The sequence below is a fragment of the Arvicola amphibius genome, chromosome 9 (assembly GCF_903992535.2).
Source record: "Arvicola amphibius chromosome 9, mArvAmp1.2, whole genome shotgun sequence".
Classification (NCBI taxonomy): Eukaryota; Metazoa; Chordata; class Mammalia; order Rodentia; family Cricetidae; genus Arvicola; species Arvicola amphibius.
The window spans coordinates 8,579,747-8,599,673 of NC_052055.2; the positions used below are offsets into that span (position 1 = coordinate 8,579,747).

General features: G+C 36.3%; 1 protein-coding gene across 2 annotated transcripts in view; it reads left to right on the forward strand.

Moving 5' to 3' along the window:
- Positions 1-19,927, forward strand: part of Emc2 (ER membrane protein complex subunit 2) — a 30,913-nt gene that overhangs the window by 3,001 nt on the left and 7,985 nt on the right. For both annotated transcript variants that reach the window (XM_038343423.1, XM_038343422.1), the window contains 6 exons: positions 2,689-2,802; positions 3,984-4,048; positions 4,387-4,472; positions 6,264-6,321; positions 17,731-17,816; positions 17,960-18,019. In XM_038343423.1, the coding sequence (XP_038199351.1) occupies positions 2,691-2,802; positions 3,984-4,048; positions 4,387-4,472; positions 6,264-6,321; positions 17,731-17,816; positions 17,960-18,019 (467 nt within the window). In that variant the 5' untranslated portion in view covers positions 2,689-2,690. The remainder of the gene's footprint in view (positions 1-2,688; positions 2,803-3,983; positions 4,049-4,386; positions 4,473-6,263; positions 6,322-17,730; positions 17,817-17,959; positions 18,020-19,927) is intronic.

Here is a 19,927-nt window from a genome sequence, read left to right on the forward strand (position 1 = left end):
TGTCTTAGCACAATGAGAACTGGTCCTTAGGGAGAGATACCAGGCTAGCCCCTTTGGATCCTCTCTTATCGATATTAATTACCCTTAGTGTACAGACAGTAGTTCATAGCATGAACATGAACATGGTGAGTAGCTTACATATGTAGTATAGAATAAAATGACTTTGGATTTGAAGAGCATGCCATCTTTGGGGGACAGCCCAAAATGAAAAGTATATTTAAGGAAGGATTACTCCCAAAATTTGTTTCTAGCCATAAGTTTTCCCTTATTTTACGTACACAAAAAATATTTTGTGGTAGTTTACACTTAGTAGAATGTTTTATGTAAAGTACTTACTCTTAGGAGCCCTAAACTCAGACCACATAAATGGGGGCAATATATGTATGAAGTTGGATTGAAGACTATAGTAATGCCTGCGGAATTCACAAGTGCATGACCTCTTAACAGTAATCAAAATCAGCTTAAAAGCAAAACAAAAGCCCAAACCATAGCACTGTCCAAACATGTGGTCTGTCTGCTTTGCTTTAAGTTGGGTGAGAGACTATAAAGCTTGTAATCCTGTGATTTAATAACCTAAGTGGAAGAAGTGTTAAATGATAAGTCCCAAGTCACCATTTCTAGGTTGATGAGGCAGAGCTGACTTAAGTCTTAGTCCGTCTGACTAGATCCCTTGCTCTTTCTGCTTCTTAGTGCCTATTGTCAGGTGTCAGCATGTTTTTATCCAATGCAGAAACAGATAGTAAATAGCAGCTTTGTGTATTATTTGGCTCATATTGCCTATTCCTATAACATTACAGCTCAGAAAAAAAAAAAAGCCATAGGTTGAAATAAAACTTTGCTTACAAAATTATTGGCTGCAAATTTTGGCCATGAGGTGGTAGTTTCTTGACTCAACTTTAAATTTTCTGACAGAATGCAAAATAAAAAGCAAGCCAGAGGTGCTGTAATTAGAATGAGATAATAGTGTTTGCAGCTATAAATGAATATTGAATGGCTTAGGGAGAAGCTTTGAGATTTGTTGATTCAGGGAACATAGAAAATTAGCAGTATGTATAAAAAACTGAACATAATGTTAACAGCTGAAATATTAGTAACAGCCATTTTTAAAAAATAATCCATGTTATGCCAGATCCTGTTTCAGTATATAAAATTAATAATGTTCATTACAGTAGCCAAATTATGCAAGTATTATTTTTATCTTCACTTAGTAGATAAGAATATTGAAGTGCAGCGACTAACTCAGGTAATATCACACAAGTAGAAAGTGTCAGTGTTGAGATTTGAAGCCTAGCAGTTCGAATGCTGCATTTCCACTCAGATCTCTGTATACAGATTAAAATAGAAAGCATGTATGCATTCAGTTGATAGTTAATCATACCTTAATTATGTGGCTTAGTTCAGGCCAATATAACAATATAACATGTACACCAGTGTGGATGTCTGTGGACTCTAAATTGTTTCTGTGCATTTCCGGAGGTTAAAAACAGAGATCTAGGTCCCGGCAGATCCAGTGTTTAGTGCGGATTGGACAACTACTGGCACTGTTTACCTCCCAAAGGCCCATCACCACTTTGAGTCTTGGGATTTAAAAAAAAATTGGAAAGTGCAATAAACATTTAGCCTTCACTATTATATTAAATTGCATCTAGAAAATTTTGGTTTTGTTTTTATTGTAGTCAGTTCTTAGCACTCCAGACTGGGCTTTTAGTTTTATTTATTTATTTTTAATGAGATTTTTGTTTTAAAGAAAAACAGATTTTTTTTTTCTTTTGGCTCATGGTCATTCAAAGGCATTCTGATTCTCAGCTACGGGGGGAAGACCAAAATTTTTTGAATAGACAAGACTTAAGGGGCTGATTTCCTTTTTAAAAAAATTCAGGAAGCTCTTCTGTCATAAATAGCCCCCTGTGATAACTAACAGCCCTGTTAACTCATTTCTTTGGTACTGATTTTGATCCATTCATTTGGAAAAAGCCCTAAAATCTAAAGCCCACTTAAAGGTTCCACCCCAATCTTATTTATTCGAATCAGACTTCCAACCTGGGACATTTGGGAGAGGCATTTAAACCACAGCAGAGTTCTTGATTCTAGAATTTCCTGTTGTAATTTGTACAGTTGTTCTCCTGTTTTATTTTCATTATGTTGATTTATATCAGTTTATGCCAATCTTACTGATGTTTTTCACATTATTTACTAATTCAATCAAAGATTTCCTTAGTTGTGTTGTTTTCTTGTTTACTTCCTGCATGGCAGGGTACTATTAAGGAAACTTGATGTGTATATCCCTTTGTTGCTGATAGCCCAATATGGTAGTCTTGAAAAATTTTTATATCCATGAGTTAATTGCAAAAATATGTTGAATATTTTGAGATGTCTATATATGATTGTACACTTTTTTTAAAAAAAAACAATACTCTCACTTTTATAAAACTCTGAAAGTAATCTATATTTCCCCTAACTCCTTCAGTTTAGACCTATAGCTGTAGGGCCTTTGTAGAAGACCCATGGCATGATGTTCATTATGGTTAAAGATGACTGAGATATCACAGATTTGCCTATAAGTTAGAGTTCATTTCCTTATGTAAATAGTTGATTTCATTTAGTCAATGTTTTGAAATCTGTATATGTGTGCATGTATATATCCATATATGTGTATGTGTTAAGAACTTAAATATTATATTTTTTCAGAAATGCGAGATAAAATGAGAAAATGGAGAGAAGAAAACTCAAGAAATAGTGAACAAATCATGGAAGTTGGAGAAGAACTGATTAATGATTATGCTTCTAAGCTTGGGGATGACAGTAAGTTTTCAATATTACGTGTAGGCCCAGCATGTCTTATTTGTGATTCTTCCTAGTTAATGTGTTTTATTAATATTTTACCTATTATGTCTATCACTCCTTTGTTTCAAGACATGTAATGAATGGTGCTTTAGTTTAAGGACAATTTATATTGTTAATAGTAGTTGCTCAGTTACCTGTCTATTTCTGTGATATAGCAACATGACTGTGACAACTAAGAGTCTGTGGTGTATAGTTTTATGTCAGGTTGGCATAAGCTAGCATCTTGTTGGAAGAATGATCTCAGTTGAGAAAATGGCTCCACCAGATTGGCCTGTGGGCCAGCCCTTGGTGCATTTTCTTGATGGTTGCTGTGTATTGGAGCGCCCAGTTCACTGTGGACAATTTGTAAAGGAAGGCAGTCTGAGCAAGCCACAAGGTGCAAGCCAATAAGCAGCACTCCTCTATTGCCTCTTCAGTGATTCCAGCTCCATTTTCTTAGGCTGAGTTCTTGCACTGACTTTCTTGGATGATAGATTTCAAGCTATAAGGGGAAATAAACCTTTTTTCACCCCAAATTAATTGCTCTTGGTGATGGTGTCTTATTACAGCAACAGAATAGTTAAGAAAGTGTTTTTGGAGTTAGGGTTCCAGGAGGTCAGAGTCCATAATGGTGGAGGGAGCAGGAAGCTGAAGACTGTCTTCTTGAACTACAGTCATGAAGCAGAGGCTTTGAAAGTTTAAGTCCTGCCCCCAGAGATGGATTTCTCCAGCAAGGCGACATCTCTTGTCCCTCCCTAAACAACTGGGAACCAAGTCCTCAAGTGCGCCAGAGACTGTGGAGGACAGTCTTGTTTAAACTACCACAGTAATGAAGCCATTGAACAGGCACATAGGTTTCAGAGGCTCACAGAGCTGGTAAATGTTTAGCTAGTGTATATTTCCTAATGGTATTCTGATCTGGTCAAAATGTTTTTCATGGAGAATTTTAAAATTTAGTATGTGTTAAATATTGAATTTTTTTTACTTTAAAAGATTTTATATTGCTGAATATAAAGATGTATTCTTAAGTTTATAAATATTATAATTACTAATTTTCAGTAATAAATAACATTCTTTAAAATAGTTGAAAGAATTTATTTATTTCTGTTTGGGAATTTCTATATTAAATTCAGGTTTTTTTTCCCATCTCATATTTCTAGTTTGGATCATATATGAGCAGGTGATGATTGCAGCCCTAGACTATGGTCGGGATGACTTGGCATTGGTAAGTATTTAAGCTAGTTTATATTTTGCCCTATATTTAATTCACTTTACGAGTTATATATTAGTAAATGATTAAGGCTTACTGTAGGGCATGTTTTGAATGCCTTCCATAACAAGTTTTGAATGCTGCTTTAACAGGGCTGAGGATGCGTGGCTAGAGTGTAGAAGGTTCTGGGTTTGCTCTCTAGCATCGTGCACATAAAAGAAAACGACAGAACACTCTACCAGTAAAGAGTAAATGAAGCTAGATACTTGGGGCTACGGTCAAAACTACTTAGAACATTTCTGCAATGTAATAACACTTGTTCAAGTCTAATTTTGTTTAATGCTTGTTTTCAGTTTTGTCTCCAGGAGTTAAGAAGACAGTTCCCTGGTAGTCACAGAGTTAAGCGGTTAACGGGCATGCGATTTGAAGCTATGGAAAGGTAAGCATGTAGTAAACAATCTAATCTCACTTAAGCATGGCAGATATGGCAGCTGTACCTACAGTACCTCATTGATGCAGAAGGGCTTTGCAGTCCTTAGCTCTGTCTGATGTAAGGGTACTTCTCATTACAAATCACACTCGTACTTCTAGGAGACAGCATGACACGAAGTGTAACCCATTTGCCACTTCTGACTAGTGAAATTAGGTCATGTGCTACTGGAAGATGCACTTTAAATCCCAGTTCCAGCATGTTCTAGTTTTGGACTTGGCCAATGAATACTAGGTATTTTCAGCTTTATTCCTCTAAAATAAGGGTATTGCCAGCTTCCAAGGGTTTGAGGAAAGCATACCCATAGTCATGCGTATGCTCTCCAAGTACATGGAAGACATGGTCATTATTTGGATCAAGAGTTTTCAATCTTGTTGAGAAATAATTCCTTTAGAACAATACATTTAGCCCAGAAATGGAGGGAAGAGATGATCTGTTTTCAACTAAAGCATAGGTGGGGATGCATTCAAACCTGTGCTGAAATATGTGCAGTACATTGTGGGGAAATCCAGGAGAGTTAAGGGTTTATTGGGATTGAGGGTAAGGTGAGGTGGAGTTTTCAGCTGGAATTGGAGCTGCAGATAACAGGCAATTATGCATACGGGTCACTAATATGCCCTGCCAACAGGTGTCAACTGAAGATATGAAGAAACACGATAGGTTATTTAAGGGAAGTGACAATCTTTGGATTTATCTGTAAAAAATATTTTATGTACTATATAATCTAAAATAGATCAGTTTTAAGCTTCTTAGTTCTGATATCATTACTGTAAATTATAGCAGAATATAGAGGATGGGTGAAAGAAATTAAGACATAGAAAATAAACAATCAGTAACATTTTAGAAGTAAAGGGAAAAAGATAAAAATGACTTAGTTTTCTGTCTTTATGCTGAGTTGTCATCAACCTAAGAAAACAACAAAAATGGGAAATAGTAGGTTTTGGTTGGAAAAACTGAGTTTGGTTTAACATTATGGATATCAAACTGAATAAGTAACAATTTATTCAATATATACAAAGGACCCATCGGACCAAAATGGAGACTAGAATTCCCCTTAGATTTGTCACCTTGTATTGTAGGGTAGTGCCATCACTCTAACGGGAGTGAGAATGTCATCCAGTGTTACCTGTACCTGGATGCTCAAGAGTTTTCAATGTGTTCTTGTTGTTTGTCACTTTAAATAGTCCAGCCTGGGGAGTTCCTGCTCATTAGAAATATAGAAATGAGTATTGGTGTCTCATCTGTCTTACACTTTGTCCACTTTCCACGTAGAGCTTTGAGTGTGTGTGTGCTGGTCATGCACATCAGTCTGCTAATGCAAGTCTGGCTGCAGTACCCAAGTCTGCTGTTGCTGTTAAACCTTTTCCCTTTGCTTCCAAGATGTAACTGATGCCTGTCTGCTTTCTCAGTTTCTCACCATCCTTTTTCTGTGTCTTCTGCTACTATTTTTAACTCCAGTGCCACAATCGCAACATAAATCTCAGCATCATCAAAGTAGCCTCTGTCACAAGTTGTTACTTTCCTATTTAGATGAAATTAATGGTTTTCTTTTAAAGAAAGTTTTTCTGTAAATACTTTATAATTTTTGTTTTCTTAAGAATAAACCAAACGTTCACTGTAAAATGAAAATAGGAAGACTTGCATAGCAGTTATGAATGAAGATAAAGCTCTATTTAATATATTTCTATATTTATGACATTTTAAGGTAACGGTTCTTGATATATCTTTCTTTTTAAATAGATATGATGATGCTATACAACTATATGATCGAATTTTGCAAGAAGATCCAACTAACACTGTAAGTTTGTACATTGTCCTGAGCATGACTTAAAAATTATGTAAGGCTAAAATGAATGAATTGAAGAAATACTGAGAAAGATTTTTCTTTTTTTTTATGTAGTTTAGGTGAGCCATGTTTTAGTTGAAAGATATTTGATACTCTTATTTCACTTGGTGAGGGCAGACTGTACTATATAAAAACTCCGGTGGAGGAGGACTGAGAAACCAAGGACAATGGCGATGAGCATGAACTCTACAGCATGGACAGGCTCACTGTGAGCCTTGTCAGTTTGGTTGCTCACCTTCCTGGACTTAGGGGGAGCTGGGAGGACCTTGGACTTAACATAGTGAAGGGAACCCTGATGGCTCTTTGTCTTGGAGAGGGGTGGAGTGGGGGTATGGGTGGAAGGGAGGGGAGGGAAGGGGGAGGAGGAGGGAAGGAGATGGAAATCTTTAATAAAAAAAATGAGGAAAAAAAATAAATTAAAAAAAAAAACCCACAAGGCTTTTTCCATGTTATGAAGCTTTATGAAGCACCAGTTTATTTAGTGAGTGTGGATATTTTTTATTTATGCTAATTAAAAATGAAAGATATCATCTCAGTGATAGTTATATGGAATTAATGCAACTATTTATTTCATTTTGCTTTTGCCTTTTTCCTATTTAATGCTTGAATTAAATTACACTAAAATGTCAATAAGTATTTGTTTTAAAATTCCCTAGTTTTTTTTTTAATGTGGTAATGTTTAATTTAATATGCTGACATCATAGTTTGCCTCAGTTTTCCACTTATGGGAAGTTATAGGGGAGTTGTAGACAATAGTCATCTTTATGTCTTTCTATATTGCAATACACTTAAATCTGCAAAAAAATATTTTTAGAATTAAAAAATGTTTTAAAAATTGTTTTATTTTTATGGGTATGAGTGTTTTGCCCACATGTAAGCCTGTGCAAAATTTGTGTTCAATACCTGTGGAGGCCAGAAGAGAATTGGAACTGGCTTTAAAAGAAGGTTGTAAGCCACCATATGGTGCTGGGGTTAGAACCTCGGTCTTCTGGAAGAGAAACCAGTACTGTTAATGGCTGAGACAGTTCTCTAGCCTCTACTTTTGGCATTATTAAAGAAACACTAGAATTTAGTTTTATAAAAGAAAGATTGTTATGTTCACAAAGGTAAACTAAGAAAAGCTAGCCAGGTAATGGTTGCACATGCCTTTAATCCCAGTATTTGGGAGGCAGAGGCAGGTGGATCTATGTGAGTTTGAAGCCAGCCTGGTCTACAAGAGCTAGTTCCAGGATAGGCTCCAATGCTACAGAGAAACAGAGAAACCCTGTCTTGAAAAACCAAAAAGAAAAAAAAAAAAAAAAAAAAAAAAAAAAAAAAAAAAAAAAAAAAAAAAAAAAATATCTTTAAAAGTTACCGTTTTACTGTTTAAAAAATCATATAATGTATATAAATAGATTTTATGATACCAAAATATTTAATTGAACAACAGTGGCTCTGGGCAGTGGTGACACATGCATTTAATCCAAGTACTTGAGAGACAAAAGAAGGTGGATCCTTGTGGTGGATCCTTGTAAGTGTAAGGCCAGCCTGTTCTATAGAGGGTTCCAGGATATTCAGGGCGACACCGAGAAGCCCTGTCTCGAAAAATAAAAAAAAATAAAAAAAAGGAAAGAAAGAAAGAAAGAAAGAAAGAGTGTATAGTGTGAATTCTAATTTGTCTTAATAATAAAAACTGAGAGTTAGATATTAATTTACTCTATCTATGTTAAGAGTTTCCGCAAACTCCGTTAATACCACGAGAGTAGCATATAATTCTGACCTTTGTACAGAATCATAAGGGCTTTGATCCACTTTACTTAAATTTTCTGATTTGTAGCCTGCCTTTCCTGGTTTATTTGCATAAGTAAAGGTTGTAGGGGCTCCAGTTATTGGTGTTTCCCATACAGTGCAAGGAAGGATTCAGTTAGTTCTCTTTATCAATTGAGTTCTCTTGCTTTGGGGATATTTGTTGTTACTCTCTCGCAAAAAAATTACTGCAAGCTCTTTGCCAAGGTTCGCTTTCTGCCCATAATTTCTCAACTTCATCATTAGTAAAAGGTACTACAATTTCTGCTGGGTGTCTTCCTGCTAACTGATGAAGTGTCAATTTTCTTTTTAGATTCAACTCAGAGACCTTTTCTACATAGGTTTTTAATTTTTTATTCTGCTTATGTGTAAAAAAATCCATTCTAAGATAACATCTTCCCTCTGCATTAATATTCCTGCAGGAGAATGCTTAGAGGGTAAAATAAACAAAATACCGTCAAGCTTTGGAATCCGATGATCCACATGTGCATCCTGTCATTTCCACCAAAGCCAGTTCTCTCTCAGCTTCAGCTGATAATTATCTTGGACTATTTAAGTTCTTGTCTAAGGTTTTGAACCAATTATTCAGTTCATCATTTTTTACCCCAATAGTGGGCCATAGATAGGAACTGTCTCCTAGCAATCTTTGAAACTCATAAGAGTCTGCACATTTGTACAGCCATTGATCATAAACCCCCACTTCGGCTTACTGCTTTTGCATCAAGTGATAGAGAGTGTTATAGTTGCTGAAATACTTCATGGATACTAGGTTCCTACTTTTATTATTACCTTAGGGAAATTTCCCATAGAATTTGTAAGGAGTATGCTTTAGTTCTTTGTTTTTGTTATTGTTGATTTTTGAATGGAAACATTTCCTTTCTTGGTGATGGTTTTCAGAATATAGAAAGCTTTGAGAAAAGTTCAGATCATAGCAACCCTATGTCTTACCAAAAAACAAATTAAGAGATAATGTCTGTTTGTCTAGATACTACTAATATAAATTTGCTAATTAATTACTAATCATTTTAAAATAATTTTCTAAGTCTACCTGTCTTAATAGCCTGTGCCTTAGAAAAATTACTTTAAATAAAAGTACTACTTAGGGCTAGGGGGATCGGCTCAGTAGTTAAGAATATTGTCCGTTCTTCAGAGGATTCTGGTTCCTTTCCCATTACCACATGGTGGCTCACAACCATCTGTAACTCCAGCCCCAGGGGATCTGATACCCTCTTCTGACTTCTACAGGCACCAGACATAAACATGATACATAGGCATGCAGACAAAAAACCTGTTGACATAAGATAAAATAAGTTATAAAACACTTATACACATAAGATAAAATAAATTATAAAGTACCATTTTTCTATTGTTGAATAATTTCTTATGTACTTTCTCAAAGAATTTACTAGTCTCCTTTGCCATTTAACCATATTTTGAAAAAAGTACATCAAATTTCTGGAGTTTCTAGGTTTCCTGTGCTTTTCACATGTAGGTTAATATGAGTAGCTAATAATCTGTTTTCTTGGAGTCAGACATATTACTTCTGCTGTGGTTTAAGTGGGGATATTTTTATTAAATTACTTCACCTAAAAGCAAGGGCTGAGTTTGTACTTAGTGGTAGAGTACTTGTGACAGCCTTATTTTCATCTCCAAATAACATACAAGAAAGAGTTAGGTAGTTTATAATTTGATATGACTTTGTCTTTTCATATTTTACATTTTATGAACCTTAGTTGTTTTTTAAGACTGGCTAACGGGAAATCCACTTTATTTCTTTCGGAGTATTCAGTAAGGGACAACAAGTAGATCCAAGTGTTAGACATGTTAAACAAGGTGACTGACTGGATTCAGGTTTCTCAAATGTATTATTGCTTATGAAATACAATCAGATAAGCTCCTCCTCTGTTTCCTAAGTACTTACTGAGCACTTCTCTTGAGCCACCATAATGTTTGTGACATAGTAATAAAGGCCAGTTCTGTTCTTTTACCCTTAGGATGGAAGCCCTATATTGGGTATTGAGGGGAAAGACATAAGCCATTCAAAATTTAAAACTAATATATCTACTAGAAGACTTCATGTTAGTATTAAACAGTTGAGTTACTGTGTTGAAGGCATCTCTGTTTCTTTTTCTAAAGCAAATTCTTGGCATAACCTCAAAGATGAAAGTCCTGCATTGTTTGACACTGACCATCTGACCCTTTTGTCTTGTGCTTCTGTGTTTAATGAAGAAATGGATCTGTACATCCACTATTAAAGACCCTCCTCATTCACACACATTCATTATTCCATCAGAAGCTCTGTGTGTTTGCTCTCGGCACCAGACAGAGGGTGCCTTAGATAGAGGCCTGCCTTGTCTTTGTTTCTCAGGAGGTTTCATTATATGACAAGCATCTTTTCGACCTTGGAATTGATTTATTAAGTTTTGTTTCTTTTGTGACTTTCTACAAGAGTTTTGACCCTCAGAGGCTGTAAAGAATGAATGCGGCTTAAGTGAAATAAAGGCAGTGAGTTGGAAAAAGACATTAAATCCTGTGTGAAGGCTGTACAAAATTTCCCAGAAAGTACAAGCCTTCCTCAGGGAAGGGAGGAGCATGATGACTAGTGTTAAGTTCTCAGAGCTCTGGGAAGGGTGTGGAAAGGAATACTTTCTCCTTACCCACTTTTTAAAATTTGTACAATATTTTTTTTCAAAAAATTTTGGATAATCACATTAAAAATTATAGATACTAAAAAAATGACCCGTGGGAAAAAACTAAGTCAGTCCTGCGCCTGAGCTCAAGTTCTTCCCTTGGGCATACTGTTGATTTACTATGATATGCTTTCAAGGAATTTTTTTAATGCACAGACAAGCTGCATATTTATGTATCTCTCTCTCTCTCTCTCTCTCTCTCTCTCTCTCTCTTGCTCTCTCTCTCTCTGTGTATGTGTGTGTGTGTGCTATTGTTGTTGTTGATCAAGTATTTTAAGTTTTATTTTAGAACTAGATAGAATTGCCTCAGTGCCTGTGGGGATACTTTGAGGTCACACTTTCTTTGTGACTGGAGAACCAGGATTCCTTTGCTAAGCAATTCTTCCTTCTTTTCTGGGCCCTGAAATCTGGAGTTCAGGGAGTTCCAGATTGTGTGTTATTGGGGTGGGGAATACAGTAATCGTTTAATCCATTTCTAGAGGTTATTTCTCTGCATGCAATCTTTTAAAAAATGTGTTTTGTTTCATATCTTCTACTAAACTTGCTAATTTAGTCCAATTGTGTTTAAGTTATTACAAGGCTTGGAACTAATTTGATGATTTGTTCATGATCCTTTAAAATTTAAAGCAATTTATATGAGCATGTGTGTGTGTGTGTGTGTGTGTGTGTGTGTGTGTGTGTTTTCGACAGGATCTCTATGTTAAATTGTCCTACTTAGGGCTGCCATTGCTGTGGTGAAATACTATGACCAACTTGGGGAGCAATATGTGGAGGAAAGAGTTTGTTTGGTTTATACTTTCACATAACTATTCTTAAAGGAAATCAGGTACGAACCTGGGGGCAGGAACAGATGTAGAGGTCATGAAGCAATGCTGCTTACTGGCTTGTTCCTCATGGCCCCTTAAGCTTTTCTTGTAGAACCCAGGACCACCAGCCCAGGAGTGACTCCACTTACAATAGGCTGAGACCTCCCCATCAATCTCTAAGAACTGCCCTTAAAGAATATAGCCAGATCTTATGGAGGCATTTTCTCAGTTGAGGTTCCATCCTCTCTGATGACTCCTGTTTTTGTCAGGTTGACACAAAACTAGCCAGCACAGTAATATAGGCTGACCTGGCACTCATTTTTTGGTTCAGGGTGATGTTTACTGAGTTTCTGATGGGGGCCATTTGTTGACTGAAGTTTTCTGTCCTGCCCAGTTCCCACAATTGTTAAGTCCCAAAGAAATCACACAGATTTCTACATGAAATCATGGAGGTCTACATGAACTATAAACGGATTGACCCATTAACTCAGAATTAGCTCTTATAACTTATATTAGCCCATTATTCTTGTCTGTGTTTGCCACATGGCTCAGTACCTTTTTCAGCGAGATAGTAGTCACATCTTGTTTCTTCGGTGTCTGGACAGGATTGCAGAGGAATGAGCTTTTCTCTTCCCAGAATTCTCATGTTCTCATTGCCCTACCTCTACTTCCTGTCTGGTTGCCCCACCTATACTTTCTGCCTGGCTACTGGCCAATCAGCGTCTATTTAAAACATAGTTGACAGAATACAGAATTGTCCCGCACCATGGTTTCAATGTTTCTTTGTCAGCCACCCATATTTGGGGAATATAGGCATTTAAAACTTATAGCTTCTATGTGATTTTAGCTGGAAAAAACCTTACAGGAACATTTCTGTTCAAATTCTGTTCTTCCCCAAATCTGGTTCTCCTGTGTCCTCTCCTTTAATTATTTAAATAAAAAAGAGAATATCCTATGTTTCCTATTGAGAATGCAGAAATATGTATATTATATTTGGTAAATAGATTTAGCCTAGAAGAAACCAGGTATTACTCCTTATTTATTTGGTTTCTGTTGAGGAAAACAATAAGCTATAGGAAGTGTTGTTGACCCATGTTCTCAGTTTTGAGAAGCAGAGTAAGGTGTTTGTGATCTGTCGCTTTTTTTTTTTTTTTTTTTTTTTTTTTTTTTTTTTTTTTTGGTTTTTCGAGACAGGGTTTCCCTGTAGTTTCTAGAGCCTGTCCTGGATCTAGCTCTTGTAGACCAGGCTGGCCTCGAACTCAGAGATCCACCTGTCTCTGTCTCCAGAGTGCTGGGATTAAAGGTGTGCACAACCACCGCCCGGCTGATCTGTCGCTTTTTTAGTAGTTTGCACTGCTGCAAACAGTTTCTTTATAACTATATTGTATTTTACAACGTATCCAATTCTAAACTCAGAATATTGATTGGGGTTATGGGGCTAAGGGATAAATTATTGAATTTAGTAAGGCTAAAATTCTAGTCTTTTTTTAAGGTTCATTTTTAATTCTTCAGAATTAAAACTAAAAATCACTGTAGCAGGGGGAATAAGTGGTTGTGAGCCACCTGATGTGGGTGCTGAGAACTGAAATCAAGTCCTCCGGAAGAGCAGCAAGTACACTTAACAACTGAGTCATCTTTTTAGCCCCTACAATTCTAATTTCTGTGAGGACAACAAAGAAGATATTATTTATTTAATGTTTTCTGGTTTTGTTAATTCTGATGTCAATAAGGCATGTATAATTAAAATAGCTTATGTTATATTTTCTACTCTACCACCACCTTAGAGGAAAGCTATACTTAGAGGTATGGTAAGTGAATGCAGATAACAGGAGGACAGTAGAGTTGAAAAGACTAAGGGTGTTGAAATGTCATGTTTCTTGAATATTAACTGTGAGTCCTTGTGGAGCTGAGTATTTATGTGTCATCTGATAATTATCACTAATCCTATAATTTTGTCAGGTGTTATTGTATTTTTAAGGAGACCAGGTCATAGAGGAGTTAGGAGACTAGCTAACATCATGCACTAACAGACTCTGAAATGGCAGTTCAGGTCTAGAGACAGCCGTTGATCATGATCAGATAAGCCACGAAGGTGAATAGAGTTGGGATTCCATTTTGTCCCTCCTGCAAAAATTTCATTCTGCAAATGTCATTCAACTAGACTGTGATTGCTACTAAAGAGTGTTCATAAAGGCAGACACATGCCCTTCCCATTTCCTGAGCACAGTTCCTAGTGAATTTCACACTGGAAAGTCATGATAGAAAAATGAAGTTCTTTTCTTTACATACATTCCATGTGCTCTGAGTAGCATTCAAAAGCCAAGCGAAACCTTTTTTTGAACCTTACTCTGGTTGCTTGGTAATCATTCAAACCCACGTCTCTGTGGCTCTCTGGAGATGTGTTGTTTGACTCCGGGAGAGAATTTGTGAATGGCAATTGGACAGCTGAGTGGTAAGTGTCCAGAGAACAAGAATCTGCAGGAAAGCAGACTGAAAGTGTGCAGGAGTCTTAGGCTTTGCTGTGTAAGTCGAGAATGACTCTTGTTTACATAAAATGAAGAGATTTAATTATCACTGCCTATTATCCAGGTTCTTTTCAGTTGTAAAATATGTGGGGCAGCTGCTTTCTGTCTTCCTTGTGTTTCTGCACGCTCTCTCCGTGTCCAGCACTGTTAGTGTGAATGAGGACACTGGCATGTGCTGCAGTCCCCTCTTAGCCCTGGGAAACTCTGTTGTTGTTACAAAGCAGGACGATTTTATATATGATACTCTGTGTATTCTCTACTTAAAATGTGAAGAAATGGCAAGCTCTTAAGACTTGAGTAGCTTTCCCTTTATGATTCCTCAGCAAAAAGAGTACGTTTTAAAGTTTCCTTTTTTATAATAGAAATCTTAATCCAGATATTGAAATTACTTACAAGATACAGAACACATTTTAAGACTTAAATTGACTTCTGCCAAGATTTATCCAGATAAAAAGTTTAGAAAAATTCAGAAAATTGTTACATATTACTGCATAAGAAAAGGTACAAGCAACAGAAACAGAAAATGATATTGGGTGAACATTTTAGACTAAAATGTAGTCTGGTAGAGTGCTAATCTACTGTCTACCCCAAATCCTCGTTCTGGTGGTCTGCCTGGCCGTGCTCTGCTTGCCCATTGATGTGCACTAATAGTGCACAGCTGAGTGCTTACGGGGAACCTCCACAGCTATTCGTCCTTGTTCTCTGTTTTCCATTTGCAGTAGTGTCTCGTGCCCTGTGCCCTGTACCATGTTTGATCTTTGTGGAATCTTAGCGCCTGCGTTTGAACTCATGCATTCCTCTGGTCTCACTCTGGGTTTTCCATCTATACTCAGCAGTCTTAAAGACTCCTCAAGATAGTTAGAAAATAAATGTAATACCAACCTTGTTTTTCACTTCTCAGTAATCAGCTCATTACCTGATATCCTTTCTATACATAAAAAATACTTACTTGATATGTTTAGTCCAGTTCTTTGGCTCTTCTTAGGCAGGAAAGTCAATCAATCTGTGTCTTCTACTCCATTTTGACCAGAAATGAAGAATGAAGCACCTACTTCATACTTACCCCTGAGATGGTTTGGAGGGATGAAAAAGTGTGTGTGTGTGTGTGTGTGTGTGTGTGTGTGTGTGTGATGGAATTATGTTATAATCCCAACAAATAAATAATTTTAAATATTAAAAACAACAGCTTTACAAATTATTCTGCACATGTTGAAAGGTCTTGGTGTTCTCAGCAGTAGAGAATTAGAGAAATGGTTTTGTAGTCAAATAACTGAGAACAAGTCACAGCATCATTGGGTGTGTTCAGAACACCTTTCCTGAGATTCATGCCACGTGTTTATGCCTGTTCATACAACACCTTTTACTATCATTCTAAGTGTATTATTTGTACTTCATGTTTGCTCTTTGACTATCTAATTTGTAACTTTTGACTCCAGTATTTTCAACAAGTTTTCATGGTATTTGTGTAACAGTATTGTCCCTTCTTTGATACCGGTATTGATTGGGTCAAGGCATAAATGAGCAAAGCAAATCTGTGCCCATCCTTAAAGATCTTAGTAGAGGTTGTGGTACAGCTTAGAACATAGATGTTATCATTGACAAAGGCTTAAGGAAAGTAGCAGTTCGCCCTTTATGTGCTCCTACACTGTTAGTTGCTTTAGGTTGGCACTTGAAAGGAAGTGAAGGGAGCAAGATTTAAAGCACGTAAGAAAGTTGGTAAGTCACAGTAGAGAATCAATCAACTTGTCAATTTAATTTCAAAACCTATACTCTTTTGCTCTTATTGGAAAAAATAGTTTTGTGAAAAAATAGGCTTAATTTTATTTCAAATTTAATCGTGTTTTAAATAATGCTGGATGTTCTTATCTAAAGTTATTTTATTTCCTCGAACAACTCAGTTTCTTATCCAGGCTTAGTAGTGTAGTCCTATAATACCAGGTCTTAGGAAACTGAAGAAGGAGGATGAATTCAGGGCCAAACTGGGCTACATAATGACACTCTTGTCTCAAAATAAGAAAAAAGACAGAGACAGAGAGGGAGAAGAAATGAGAGACAGAATGAGCTAGATTAAGCCTCCTTTTCAGTACTTAAGGTTCCCACTTTAACATTTTTCTAATGAACCTAAAATTTGATTTACCTTCAAAGCTTTAATTTTAACTTGTGAATTCTTGATATTTCCTAAATTTTAAACTTATTTTGATGCTTCTGTTTTACCTAAAAAAGCAAATCTCTCCAAACTCCAAGGAAAAAAAAGAAAAAAATGAAAGAGTATGCTTACTGTGTGGCTTTGTGTGCTTGTCCTTTTAGCCTGAGCTGAATAATCAAGGATATATTTTCTTAAATACGTCAGTACTAAAATAATTGTTAGCATCATTATATTTTTTTTAGGCTTAATAGTGAGTCTCTTGATTTTTCTCTATCTTTTTCAGAGCTCATCCCATTATGTGTAACTCCTAGTAGTTTAAAGAGGCTTCATCATTTTTCCCTTTTTTTGTCTGTATCTTGGGGAAAATGTATTCCATAGAGCAAGAAATCATGTTCATAATAAATAAAGTCTACTTGTTCCTAGTCATATTTTATTTTCTTTATCCTGTATTTGAACTTAGCAGAGTTAGAGGCGATCTACATGCAATCCTTTGCAGGACTTATTGTGGTCTTGAACTTTCAGTGGTTCTCCTCATGCCTTTGCTTGTGTGTTTCTGCCAGGGTGCAGTGTCCCATACACTATGGCTATCTACCTGTTGTATTTCAGTGTGGGCATCTACATCTGGAGTCCTCTCAGCTTCTCTTCCTCACTCTTCCCACTGTGCCACAGTGTATTGGGATTTCCTCTCTTTTGCTGTGTTCTTAACTGCATTAACTTTGCACTAAATGCATCTTTCTCATGAGATAATTCCTTTAAAAATTATTTAATTTCTTGTTATAGTTATCATTTCATTGTCTGGCACAGTACCTGGCAAACATCAGTTATCTCATAGTTAATTGAAGAATGCATAAATTAGTAACATTAATTTCTTTATCATTTTTATAACTTTAAAATGTAAGTTTTTACATTTTTTTATCAAGGCCTATTCTATTCTTTTTAAAGATTCATAAGTAATTTGCTTTTCTTTTAAAATTGTGAAAAAAATTGTCAGAAGCCAGATTTGTTTAATGTCATTCAAGTGTCAATTGTGTGATACCCTCCTCCACCCCCCAATCTCCACTGCCTCTTAAGATGGTGACCCTAGGAATGTGATGGAATGAAGAACATTGGGTGGGTAGAGATTAAGATTCCCTGCTGGCTTGTAATTACAAGACTCTGGATGGTTATTTATTGGGATGAAATGATGCATACGTTTTGCATGCATCAAAAGTAAAGCATGTGTGATTGTTGGAGGAATGTCTGAATTCCCCAGTGGGATGTCATGGGGATGTTTATAAACTCTCACCAAGCAGTTCTTCCACAATGGAATTTCATTGGCATTGAGATAATAATTTGCACAGTCAAATTACTTTCTTTACAAAACCAAGGGACTCATGAGGACCTAATCCTTTATTAATGTCAACCCATAGGCTGCAAGAAAGCGTAAGATTGCCATTCGCAAAGCCCAGGGGAAGAATGTGGAGGCCATTCGAGAGCTGAATGAGTATCTGGAACAGTGAGTGTTTTACAAGGGGATTGTGTTTTGTTATTCTGATAAATCTTTTTTTTTTAATTAAAATGGAATTTGCATTTGATTTTCTAGTTTGTTCATTTATAGAACATTTACACATACTCTTTTCCCTTATTTTCTCCTATCAGATTTGTAGGAGACCAAGAAGCCTGGCATGAACTCGCAGAACTTTATATCAATGAACATGAGTAAGTTGTTAAAAACAAGTAGAATTTAAGAATGAAACTGTAAAGTTCAGTAGACTCATTTCTAGAAGATTGGAAAAAAGTCAATCACCTGTCATTGTAGATGAGGAGGAACTAATTAAATGAGCAAATAAGTAAAAAAATAATAAATAAAAATTGCTTGTTATGTCAATAGCTTTTAACTGGGTCATTTGTTTTACTAAATTATTTTTAACCAGAAAATAAGCTTTTCTTTTAAATACAAATGGGATCCTTTGAAATCTGAAAGGCTTTTTGCTAAGCTATTTCTTTTGGGAAATCAAAATTGTGAATTTTAGAGTTCAAATTGTTCTCATATACAAAGAGTATTATGCTCCCTGCTGTTTAAAAATTCAGTCAATTGTATGCATTTATTAACCTCAGTCCTAAGAGAGTCAACTCTTCCCGAGCATAAGCATCCGGTTGCCTGGGTTAAAAAGTAAGTGTGATCAAGAATGTTGAATGCTGTAGGAACTTGGTTATTGGGTATTTAATGTTTTTGTTAGCTTTATTATTGCCGTAGTGACAAGAGGAAACCCTAGTGAGCAAGGATTAGTGCAGAGTCCTAGTGGAGGTTTACAAACATCGTAGCATTAGCACCAACCTCCAAGTGGGGTATGAGGCTTCTTTTTCATTTAGGCCTAAATCTGAATGATATCACATTGCCTTCCTTTTGAAAGAATAGAATTAGATTCCCATGCACACTTTCTTGTGTGTGTGAATAGTTAACTTTTCTCTCAGTACTACACACGGGTGGCACCAGAGAGAAAACAGAAGGAGATGTGTATGTTGCCTTTGCCCAGGTCTTTACAAGCGACTGTGGGAATCATGCTCATGATTTTAGTGAAAGTGGCATCGAGAATAAAAGCCATAGCTGTCATGTAGAATGCACATTACATCCAGGAGCCGTTCTTCCCCTTGTGTTGTGCCAGAATCTCTTCCAGGGTGAAGGATCTGTTTACTGGATTGTATTCAGAGTAAGTGTATATATAAATAAGCCTGCATATGCTCAGGATGGGGTGGCATACAATATTTCAGTAGAAAACTGTGTGCATTACAAATGCTGACATTAGATTTTATTTTTATAAAGGGGGGCAGTCATTTACAATTTCTTTGTACTTTTTGAAGATCCCTAACTAAAAGCATTTTTAAAGTTTCAAATTATCAAGGAAATCTTTTCTCAAGGCAAAAATATACCTAATGCAGAAAACCTAGAAACTCCACTAAAACACAAAGTCACGATCAAATTTACTTAAACTTCCACCCCCCTAACTGCACTGTTCCCTGCCTTCCCTTGTTGTATGCTGCATGAAAATCACTTAAATCTTGGGAGGACATTTCATCTTAACCTTAATTTGAATTTTTGGTGGCATCTTAGATATTGAATGTCAGACAGAGAGCGCTTTCTCCTTTTCACCCATGGTTTTGTTCTAGATTTGTGTCCAGTCCTTTATCCGTCTACTTATTTAGTGGATACCTTTTCAAGAACGAATGCTAAGCTTTAGGTATAAAGATAAGAAGAGCTGAAAAACTGCAGAAGTTGGATAGGAATCTCTGTGTAAGATCCTCCAGAAATATATGATTTTGGGGAGTTTTTAGGGTGAATTTAGTTCCTTATTCCCTTTGTGTTTAACTGCTGTACCGGCTGACAATTTCATTACTATTGCCAACACAAGTTTTCATAGTGCAGTGTGGAGCTGTATCCAGGCAAGGCAGGCAGTAGTCATATCGTGGCTCTCTTCAGTGGTACAGCCTGGGTTGTAGTTGACCTCCTTGTACCTCTCTCTGTGCAGAGAATCAAAGCATTAATATTCTACTTTTTTTTGGATGTTTTTGTAAGATAAAATGGGTTAATACACTTAAATATTTTGAGTATTACAAGGCAAACAATGA